The 12392-nt window shown below is 37.4% G+C and overlaps 1 protein-coding gene across 1 annotated transcript in view; it reads right to left on the reverse strand.

Moving 5' to 3' along the window:
- Positions 1 to 247: 247 nt before the first annotated feature.
- Positions 248 to 12392, reverse strand: part of LOC5569260 (trypsin-1) — a 46170-nt gene continuing 34025 nt past the window's right edge. Inside the window, exons 2-3 of the mRNA XM_021856893.1 lie at positions 8587 to 9143; positions 248 to 568 (exon numbers count right to left, since the gene is read on the reverse strand). Of these exons, the coding sequence (XP_021712585.1) occupies positions 386 to 568; positions 8587 to 9143 (740 nt within the window). The 3' untranslated portion in view covers positions 248 to 385. The remainder of the gene's footprint in view (positions 569 to 8586; positions 9144 to 12392) is intronic.

A 12392-nucleotide genomic window follows, 5' to 3' on the forward strand; every position in this document is an offset into this window, starting at 1 on the left:
TTCAAAACATTTTAAAAAGTTATCCATTGAATATTTCAAAAATTAGGAATGAACATGAAACACCTTTTTTCATTTTAGCTGGTTGACATTGCCCCCCACAATATTTTCGTGAAGTTGGCGCCTTTGCTTCCCAGTTTTTTCCGCAACGGCCTTGAATGACGAGAAAATTCCAGAGATAATTTCATTGCGCACGCGAAGCGGCTCTTGTAGGCTATGTCATTCACGGAACTATTCTCAACAAAGACAATTTATTGACATGTCATTATTTTACTAGAATTTCTCGTTCTACAACCCAGTTCTAACAACAGAACCAAATAAAAGTAACACAATAAAACTATTCATCATCGCGGCATCATTGGCAAGTTACTAGATAGGTGGGTTATTGCTACTCAGGTGGATCGCATAGGCATCCATCTTTAGCGTTGCTCTTGATCCACTGCAAATATCGGTTGACTCGAGTGTACACTCCGGGATAGTTGGGTTTGGCACATCCTTCGCCCCATGATACGATACCGACGATTTCACGGGCGTTGGCATCACCCACTTGCAGCGGTCCACCACTGTCGCCCTAAAAATATATATGAGCATTAACTTTTTCAGTACAAAAGGGGTGAGAACTACCAAGGGTCCAATAAATGTCAGTAGTCCAATTTTGACCATTCATATCTCATCCATTTTTGACGTTGGAAAACGTCTTACGGCAACATACTGGGGTACAATTTCGAAAAACGAAAATCGCTCGCGTCACGAAAAGTGGTTAGATTTCGACTGTTAATAACATACTAAGGCCCGGATAGATTTTCGAGATTCTTGCACTAATCGATTGGAAATTTTTCTACGAATCGACTCCAATAATGAAAATCATTGGTTTTCATGACTAAACTATTTATAAATGGGTAAATACCGAGGCATGTCTTATTTTTCATAGAAAAGCCTATTTTTCTTGCTGTTAAGGACTGTTCATTTAAGAAAGTGGACACCTAAATATTAGCATTTTGGTGTAAAAATTCCATAAAAACAAATAAAATTTTGTTTCAGTGTGATCTCAAGTGTTTATTTTGACAGCAGACAAAAGTTAACATAAAAAAATTATAAATTCTAAACGATGGGTCGAATTGACATGGCGACTCTCAATTTTTTTCTGCACAAATGGTGTACAGAAAAACTGCCGTTCCGAGATTTGGCTTAAATCGCGAAGTGTCCAAATTGAATTTTTTCAACGCTGTGTAAAAAACACGTGTCCACTTTCTTAAATGAACAGTCCTAATAAGGTTTTGGCTTATTGAATTTTACATGTACTTTAATTTCGTAAGAAATTGATTAGTTTTCATGGTTTTCTTGTCTGTTTTCAATAATGAGCAATTCTCGCTGAAACCAGGCCGCCATCGGCACCCATCGTTAGAATTCCAATTTTATGTCACTGATTGCTAGTTTTCGATAAAACTTAAGGGTGGTCCTTTCTGTTTTCTCAAATTGGTGGACCCCTCGTACGCCAGTTAGCTAAACAGTTTGCGAAAAAGCCCATTTCTTGATAAATATAGGGTATTTCTCCACGTGATATGTCTCATATTTCGCTTGGAACACATAGCAAACTTAGTGGCATCGTATAGAGAAAGGATTTAACTTTGATTTAAAGTTTAAAAAATTTTGGCGGTCATTTTGAATTTGGCCGCCATCTTGAATTTTGTTAGAAAAATAGCTTTTTTACCATTAGCGCACCGCTCGTTTGGAATTCTGAGATCACCATCAGAAAGCTGAGGAAAAATTGCGTAAGATAGGCTCCAGAAACTAGGTGTGCAATGGTATTTACTCTATGAAATGAACGATTTTCTAAATCATGTTCTACGATTTTGACGTATATGGCGAGTGCAATCAATGAAAAAAATAATTTTTGTATAAAAAAGAAACAAGTTTTTAATCATTGGTGTTTCATTCGAGTCGAGTGAAGAATAAGAGTATTATTTGGAGTGAAAAAAATCTAGCGGCCATCTTGGATTTTGACGCCATCTTGGTTCTAATTAGTAGAATGAATTTTTCACCTTGATAGCTCATGTGGCATGTCAAATTCAGAGGCTATTAATATAAACAAGGTTACGTATACTATTCTTCTTATTACTCTTTATTTTCCTGACGTTACGTCCCTACCGAAACCGAGCCTGATACTCAGCTTATTAGTTATACATACAGGTTATTGAATAGGAATTTTCTTTTATAATGCGTTTTTTAATATCAGAATAATTTTTCGACAACTCTTTTTTTTTTATTCAGATCGCAGCAGGCTGTGCGCGCGAGTGGCTGCGTTTGAAATTTCCTGTCACGTTTTGTTTCGCTTTTGCACTATTTCAAGTTCGGCTGGTGAAAAGTTGATTCGGCTGATGGTGCTATGCCACCCGGCAAATTATGTGAAGACAATTGTGTGAAGCTAAAAAGTGTTTGATGATTTAATGAAAAATTCAAATCTTATAAACATGTCGAATAGTGAATTTGTAGAAGTGTAAAACTAGTTTTTCGTGAAGACAGAAGTCATGGAAATCAACCAGTTCGCGTCTTCGAGTGCAGCATTTTGTTTCCCGATTTATGCGAGTTTTTTCTGGGCAGGATTTCGCAATGACTGAAGCAAGGTTTGGCGTATTTTTAAGCGTTTTTTTCCACGGTGCGCGTGGTTCGTATTGATTGAAAGAGGCGCGATCAATTGCTAAAGGAAAGAAGAATTTGTTGAGAATTTGCTGAATAGTGTTTTGTTGCTTCGAGTGTGTTGTTTGCAGTTGCAGTTGTTGTGAAGCAGTAATCCGGTTTCCATAGTGCGATGATGGAAAAACAGGAATATTAACTGGTGAGATCGTTCTGAGCTATATAATCTCTTGAAACTACTAAATACGTGCCAGGGTCGAAAATCTTGTTTCGATTCGGGAAGTGTGAACTCATTTCAGATGTCCATTTGATATCTGGGTGTTTTCATGCGGGGCTTACTGTGATGAAAATGACCTCAGAATGTGTGTGTATGAACAGCCATTCTTGAAATGGGTCGTTGGAATTGCAGTAGAGCTATCACCTTCCATCTCCAGGGCTAAAGTTGTTTGCATCTATAGAGATATTTAATGTTATCTACAAATATATGCAGACAAATTTCTTCCATAAAAGCACTGCCGGTCAGTGGGCGGTGGATTGTACATACACACACACACACACAACTCTTTTTTTTAATTCAGTAATAATGAATAAATAAATTTATTGAATAAAAACCGTCCTAAACCATTGATTGAAATAAACAAACGTCTTTTTACCTTATGCATTTTTGTCATTGAATGAAGTTTATAAATTGAGCGTTCGGACATTAGTAGGTTTTGTGGTAATATCTGTAGTTTTATCGTAAAACATTGCCAAAAGTGCATTAATTAAGAATAGAAATCTTAAATTTTTAAGCAAAAAAATCCTTGATATTCTGAACCATATAGTATCGTTTTAAGTACCGCCCAACATGCATGTGAAAAATAGCGAAATTGAAAGATGAGAATCAGGTTTTGTTCTAATGTGAACGTAATGTCGAAACGAAAGTGTATCATCTTGAGGTTGGGAAATATGGTGGCCATCTTGGATTTAGACGTCATCTTAGTTTTTAGCAGTTGAATGATTTTTACCATCTAAATTAATTGAATTATAAGGCCTCCTTTAAAAAAACCATCAGATTCTTTATTTCAGCTGTTCAACTGATTGTTCATTTCTATTATAGGTTTTAGACCAAATAAATGAAAGAATTAATGCTGATTTTTCAAATCGAAAATATGCAGAATAATCATTCAGATAGCCAATAAGCGTTAAAAAATCCTACTTGATAATTTGTTTTTGAAGCTGAGGGGCTGGCTATGTTACAGTAGGAACGTAATGTCAGGAAAAAGAAGAACAAGTAGTAAGGTAAGTGTAACGGTAGCATTAAAATTCAACATGATGAGTGCTAACAAGGTGAAAACTCATTCTACTACTTAAAACCAAGATGGCGTCAAAATCCAAGATGGCCGCCAGATATTTTCACTCAAAATAATACTCTTATTCTTCACTCGACTCGAATGAAACACCAACGATTGAAAACTTGTTTCTTTGTTGTTCAAAAAATAATGTTTGCATTGATTGCACTCGCCATATACGTCAAAATCGTAGAACATGATTTGTAAAATTGTTCATTTCATAGGGTAAATACCATTGCTCACCTAGTTTCTGTAGCCTATCTTACGCAATTTTTCCTCAGCTTTCTGACGGTGATCTCAGAATTCAAAACGAGCGGTGCGCTAATGGTGAAAAAGCTATTTTTCTAACAAAATTCAAGATGGCGGCCAAATTTAAAATGGCCGCCAAAAATTTTTAAACTTTAAATCAAAGCTATATCCTTTCTCTATACGATGCCACTAAGTTTGCTATGTGTTCCAAGCGAAATATGAGACATATCACGTGAAGAAATACCCTATATTTATCAAAAAATGGGCTTTTTCACAAACTGTTTACCTGGCTGGCGTACCAGGGGTCTACCAATTTGAGAAAACAGAAAGGACCACCCTTAAGTTTTATCGAAAACTAGCGATCAGTGACATAAAATTGGAATTCTAACAATGGGTGCCGATGGCGGCCTGGTTTCAGCGAGAATTGCTCCTACCTATAGGCGTATTCCGCGGTTCGAGGTGTTTTTAGTTTAACCTTCCAGTCATCGCGCGGTTTGCTACCGTCAGAACTACCACGCTTCTGTTGTGAACGAAAAGCGAGGTTTTCTCAGCAGTGTTGTACAAAATACAACAGCGCGACGACTGAAGGGTAAAAATTATTCAAAAAGTAAATGACTTATAAGCATTTGGCCTTCATATTCAGCTTCAGGAGCCATGATTTGAGTAAGTAACGACATTGTCAATATTACCGAACGTTGTTTACATAGATGATGAATGTTATCCCATATCAGCTAAATAAAAAAATCATCTAAAACATTTTTTTAAACATGCTTTAATTTTTCAAAAAAAAACAAAAATAAAGTATATTGTTACGAGCTATGGGTGCCAGTACTTGTTTTAAAAATATAAAACTTGCATCGTTTGCATTTTCAAATGAAATATTTAAGAAATATCCAAAAAACTGATCAATGCTACCCCCGATTACGGTACAATAGATCTTCCTGGAGAAGTCTCTGGCAAAAGCCCTAGTGAAGAAATTGCTGTAAGGATTACGGTAGAGAGTATCCCTGAAAGAATCGTCGAAATGATTCGTGGAGAATCTTGTGGAAGAGTCTCTGGAGATATTTAGAGATAAATTCTTGAAGGAATCTCTGGAGATTTTCCTAAAGAACGTCTAGTGCCCTATTTGAGCAGGTCTCAAAATTGCGATTGGTGTCAAAAGTTATAATTTGCTAGCAATAAAATGTCGTTTACTTATAAAAAACATGAATTATGACTTGTTTAATGATTCCGATTCCTTATATTACATTTTTTTATCTTATTTGGAAATAACAGAAATGGAATTCGAGTACGATAACTTTATGTTAGAGAGGCCCATATAGCCGTTGCGGTAAATGCACACCTTTTCAGCAAGATCAAACTGAGAGGCATGGGTTCAAATCCCACCGGTAGGCTTCCCAGGCATAGAGTACCATCGTGCTTGCCAAACAATAAACATAGGCAAAAATAGTCAAATGGCTAACCTCTCCGTTAAACCCTCTACCGGCAGCTTCATTTTTACCGCAGGAAAAATATTCAAATCGCGATAACTCTTCTAGTTTGAGGATCCGTATCGATATTGATCATTGGTCATCTGGATCCAGAGATATTCCGAAATTCCTTGGGGGACCGACGCTTAATCATAACCCACGTATATATCTTAGGCTACAGATTTTTTAACGTATTCAGATGTTCACACTTTGGAACAATACATTAATGAGAGTATGTTGTGAAAATATGAATCAATTTGGAGCAGCCGTCTTTGAGTAATGAGCATTTATGTTGCTGGTACCAAGCTGACCAAATAAAAATCTTGAAAACTTCAAAAAACCTCATGTCGTAATTTTAAGAATTCTTAACTTAATTTGTATGATTTTTTCAGAGTAGCTTCTTATTACATTGCATTGTATAGCCCACATTTTACTTTTTCGATAAGTTGACGTAAAACAAAATGGCCGCCTAAGACATTTTGTATGGAAAATGTCGGTCCCCCAAGGAACATTGGAATATCTTTAAAACCAGATCACCAATCATCAATATCGACACGGATCCTCAAACTAGAAGAGTTTTTTTAAAACTTGTGAAAAAATGGTGCAAAAATACCGAGAAACAAAAAAGTTATCGCGATTTGAATTTTTTTCTTGCGGTAAAAAAAGAAGCTGCCGGTAGAGGGGTTAATAACTATGGAAGTGCTCATAAGAACACTAAGCTCAGGTCAGGTGTATGGCATGGTGTCCATTTACATCTGGATGAAAAACCGTGTATTTTGAGCCGTCGCATGATGGAACTATATGATGGTCTGAAAATTCCACATCACACCCCAGCGTAACTGGTTCCGGAATACTCCGAAAAACCGGCCAAATCTAAATGTTGGTCCTCTTGCTGCTCTTGTAAATCGGAATGATTTAATTTCAACCATCATTATATTCCATATATGATCGTAGAAATTTATACGCGCGGATTTAAACAGTTTTCGGTATGTCTGCTTTGTGTTATTATTTGCAACAAAGTTTGAACCGATGTTTGACATGACATGTACCGGGTTTAGCCTGGTACAGAAACGATCGCGGTTCTTGATTCAACACAAGTTGCAAGGTTTGAACTAAAGTTGAACATTGGTTTTGTTCATGGGAAGACTGCAGGATCACTATAAATGATTCACAAAACAGCTGTACTGCGTTCGAGAATTTATAAAAAGTTTTCTAAAACTTAGGTTTAGATCAATTAAGCTTATGAGAGCAAAGAGCTCATTTCAAGTATTTGTGAAGCTGGATTGAAGATCATAAAGTAGTCGAGATTGTTTCAATTCAACTTGCAGAAGTATGCTATAAGTTGGCAAAAACTGAGCGCACTTTTATGAAACCCTATAAACATTGAACAAATCAAAATTGAATCGATAACTGGGAAATTGATGATTATTTGCATTAAAAAACTAAATCGTTGGGGTTTTCGTTTTTTTAGTATAATGAATGTTTTATGTAATCGAAATAAAATTATTTCTGCCAAAGAGAATGTTCACTGTAAATCAAAACTATTTACAGTCGACTCTCCACATCTCGATGTTCTACATCTCGATATCTCTCCCTATGTCGATGCTTTCATAAGTCCCTTCAGTCTGCATACATTTTCACTCTCCATATCTCGATATCCTCCTTATCTCGATATCTCCATATCTCGATGTGTTTCTATTGATTTTCCGTTCTCAATTTTCTCTCCGTATGTCGATATGACTAATATCGAAGGTTACTAGATCAAAGTTTTGGGATTCAAAACAAACTAGGAGCGCAAAATGACGTCTGTTTGTGTATTACTTTCTTGGCGACGGAGTGTTTTTCAATCTAGTATTCATTAAAAATGTGTTCTTTGTCTCGATCTCTCCCTATCTCGATGGTCCCTTCGATATCGAGATGTGGAGAGGCGACTGTATTTTCCTTAAAGTGAAGATGCACAGAACCCAAATCTCGAATTTTCAAGAGCACAAATCTAGAAAAACAGCCAACCGTTTGTGCTGAAAACTTCATCCACTGGTCACACGCTGGTGATCTGGTGAACAATCGATTTTCAGCACGAACGTTTGTCAGGTTTTCTAGATTTGTGCTACTGAAAATTCAAGGTTTGGTTTCGATGCATCTTCATCTTAAAACAACATGTTATCGTGTTGAATTTGAGAACTTTTGAACGAGATTACCTCTCCATCTCCATGATTTTCACAGAAAGTTGGATACTGAACATCTTCGGTGTCGAACTATTCTGTAGTTTTTCTTTTTAATTTTGATTTACAGAAAAAAAAAATACCAGGAAATAGAGTTTTTTTGGTCAAATAAGTTTGGTATAATAAGGTATAATAAAAAAAATATTCAATTATTTTCGACAATAATTTTTTTGTTGAAAACACTATATTTCGTTGTATTGAATTTTGATTTAAAAGCAGACGAGTCCAAGCAATAGTTTTGTTTGTAATATTTTAACTAAAAGAAATGTTTAGTGCAATGGACCAATGCACTAGTTCACTGATTTGACGTTTGAGCGGAGCCGAAATCACTGGTTTCCATGGTCACATAAATAACAGAGCACTGCTAAAACGTCAAATAGTGAACTCTTACATTGGTCCATAAAAAAATATTTCCGTTCATGCATGTTCAATACACACATATAAACATTCTACAACATGATTTTGTGATAACATTTATTGTTTGCTCAACCCATCTATTTCGAAAACTTTAAATTATATATTGATTTGGAGTAGTGTCTGGTTGCTGAACGAAAGATTTGAAATCGTTTGAGATATGCGTGGTCAAAGTTGAATTTCCGACTATTTCAAAGGAGTTTGGTGAATAGATTTTATTTTTTTTATCAAACCACATCTGTAAAATACTGAAATAAAACAATCTCTCACCTGGCAAGCATCGTGACCACCATCCGGGAAGCCAGCGCACATCATATTATCGGTAATCCGTGATGCTCGGTAGGCGCTCTTCTTGCACTGCTGATTGGTCATGATCGGGACCTTAACTTGTTGCAATGTGTGGGACAAACTCCCATTCGACAGCTTTCCCCACCCGGAAACGGTTCCATCCAATCCGGAAAAGCTCTTACCTGGAGTGGGCAAACACAACGTCACAAAGTGATCCTTCACGTTCAGCGTCCTTTGCAGCTTCACCAGGGCAATATCATTATTGAACGTGTCCAAATTGAATCGATCGTTCCCGTGCAGCTTTTCGACAGCCTTCGTGACCATCCGAGCCTCTCGTGTATCGTACACCTTGACCGTGATTTGACTAGGTTTGAAGTTCAAGACACAGTGCGCTGCCGTCAAAACGTAGCGATCGCTGATCAACGTTCCACCACAGTAGAATGTCCCCCGATAGTGCAGCATTGCCATCCAGGGAAACTCGTTTATGTCGGCTACGACACCGCCCACAATCCGGGATGTCACCAATGAGACGCCACATGCTGGGAAAGAGCAAAAGAAGGGAACAAATCTTCTATCTTCTATATAAATAAAAATGGAGTGGTGTTTGTATGTCACGAAATAACATTGGAACGGATGAACGGATTGACGTAAGTTTTTCACTGTTGCACTCGACAAGGGATGCGACGGGTTCGTGCAACGAAAAAGTTTGGGAAAGTCTCCGGATTGATTGGGAAAACTAGAAAAGACTCAGGTGTCATTTTGTATAGGGGATTACATGACGTTTTGTAACAGCCTACTTGATGGCAAGACGAAGTTTGCCGGGACCACTAGTAAACTATAAATTTCATTGTAGTCTATATTGAAAACATCGTTTAAGGATATCATTTTTACATAAATTAAATTTGAAATTTAGATTTCTTTATGACGTTAGAAAATTGAGTAAAGACGACTCAATGGAAAAATAATGTTTTAAAATGATGATTTTTTGCAAAAATATTGTGATACGTTTTGACCTTTTGCTTGGGTTTGTAATTTGATGACTCTATTGGGACAGAGCCTGTTTTTCAGTTTAGTGTTCTCAAAAGCACTTCCTCAGTTATTAAATTAATTTTCTCAACTCATTTTTTTGCATTCGGATGTTTTATGACAACGACGAAGGAACTTTTTGCCCTGGAAAGTCGAAAAAAATCCTCAATCCTAAGCTTCAGAAAGCTCAGGAATATTGTCTCCTGGTCAGCAATCATAATCCATGACACTTTGAAAAATTTGCATATACCGTGTTGATTCGAATTGCCCGGACGCTTCGAATCCCGGAAACCGGCCTTAATTCACCCAAGTCCAAAAATACCGTTACAAAGGCGAGTGTACGGCAATTCGAAGCATACAAAAACGTTCAGGTCAATAAGTTGCTCACAGCGCACAGTGGGACGAAATCCAAAAAAGTAGGACACGTGTGTTTGTGCTGAAACTATTGGGCTTAGCGTTTCGATATGTTGTACAGAGTCTTATCTTTAGTTGAGTACTTCATTTAAATACTGAAAAAATGTCACTTCAATTGATATACACTGAACTTTTTTACTTATTTCCAAAATTGAAAATGGCTTAAGAAAGTATTGTAGGCGACATCATTTGGTGAAAGTTTGTCAGAGACGGAAAAGCTCTATCTCTTTTACTGACGAAGTTAGAGGGTAAAAATGATACGTAACAAAAAAGGAGATTGCCAAATCTAAAAATTTGTACCAATCTGTACTTTTCGGTGAATCTGTACAGAATCTGTACCAAAAACTATTCGAAAATCCGTACCTTTCCAGATAAATCCATACTTGTGGCAACACTACTAATGGTGAGACCATGAGCAGAGCATGAGCATAAATGACCGTACAATTCGTAGTTGCTACTCCATGATTGACCAGAGCAATCGAAGTTGCACAGAGATTTATTGAATGGGGCTTGTGATTAGATTACCATTCCTCAATGTGCACAAATTCAGACAAGCCTCGTAGGATAAATTTACGACTCGTGCTGTAAATATCATCATTCTGCAACTTGTTCCATAAACTACTATTATCAGTACGGCAGCAGCAGGACTATTATCATTTGGCTGGAATATCGGCTGGAACAGCTCAAAGAATGTCCAACGTTTACATTAAAGCTTGATCCACTTAGTATTTGGCCGCTTCTTTTTAATTACTGTGGCGCCTCTAGTAGCCGTAAAAAGAAACCAATGACAGTGCAGAAGATTTGTTTACTTAGTGGTGAAAGTTTCATCAGTATTGATATCACGTTAAAAAGTAATTTAAGATGGAACACAAGAAGCGGGTACAAATTTTGCACATTTTTTTTTAAATCCGACGTGGTCAGGAGGAATGATCGCAAAACAAATTCCCAAAATCGACTGTAAATACCGGGCTGAAACGTTACCGGGTCAGTGCGCATCGTACCGTCGTGTTGTGCGTACACGAATTCTCTCTGCTCTTGGAAGTTTTCTTAAAAACTACCTAAAGCAATAAAACAGTACTTTTCAGTGCTATTTTTTCTACTATTGATCCCTAACGATCCTTGTTTGGACCCGTGCCTTCGATTTTTCGTTGGACCCGTTGGCGAAAGCTAGCGGTGGTAATCCTTCTTGGACACCGTCTTGGGAAAAAAAACCTCTCGAAGGTCACGTCTTCTTATTCACTAAACATGGTTGCAACAACAAATAAAAGGAAGGGTGAATCTCTGAATTCACAACTTCCTTCCAAAAAAAAGTGGGATTTAAAACTGTCACTAAACGTGGCAAGAATGGAAGAAAGGACGTTTCTCCGGAATGCGAACTTTCTTCCAAGGGTGAAATGAATAATTGTATTGAAATGAGCAATCAGTTCGATGCTCTAGACAAATTTTCCGTACACCAAATCGAAGCAGCCTCTAGCCCATGCTCTTTGATTCAAGTGAGGAAGCAAAGAGTGCCGCTTATCGTGGTCAGTTGTTCCGAATTTGCGGGATTTAGGCAGGAGATCTTGAACTCCATTAGGGGAATCAAGGTTTCCTTCCAAATCGCAAAGAAAGGAGACTGTCGCGTTTTGCCGGAAACTCTTAAAGATCGCGAACTTCTTTTCAAACATCTTGAAGAGAAGAAGCACAAATTTTTTACTTATGACGACAAAACTGAACGTTTGTTCAAAGTTGTCTTGAAAGGTCTCGTCACCTGAAGAGATCAAAAATGGAATAAATGATTTACTTGGATTTTCCCCAGTTCAAGTAATCATTATGAAAAAGAGAACCCAATCTGGCATTGTTTGGCAAGGGCTTTCTCAAGAATTTTATTTAGTTCACTTTAACAAAAAAGAACTAAATAATATTAAAGCTTTAGAAAAAGCAAAACTTTTTTTTCTATCGTTATTAACGAGATTTTTAGCCCAGGGCTAGTTCATCTCGGGACCAACGGTTTTACTTCCCTTCCGAAGGAAGTCGTCACTGAAATTTTAGTGACTATCTCGGGGATGGGATTTGATCCCAGGTCCTCGGCGTGAGAGGCGTGTGCTCTAACCACTACACCAGGTCCGTCCCCCTAAAACAAAACTTTTGTTTGATGTCCGTGTGACATGGGAACATTTCCAGAAACCTGGAGGAAATTACCTGAACCCCACTCAGTGCCGTCAGTGCCAAAAGTGGGGTCATGGTACAAAAAATTGTCGCATGGATGCTAAATGCATGATTTGCGGAGGTTCTTCTCACGCTAAGGACGTCTGTCCTGTGAAAGAAGATACCGGAAAGTTTGAATGCGCCAATTGCAAGGGCCCTCA

This window comes from Aedes aegypti, chromosome 1, assembly GCF_002204515.2.
Source record: "Aedes aegypti strain LVP_AGWG chromosome 1, AaegL5.0 Primary Assembly, whole genome shotgun sequence".
Taxonomy (NCBI): domain Eukaryota; kingdom Metazoa; phylum Arthropoda; class Insecta; order Diptera; family Culicidae; genus Aedes; species Aedes aegypti.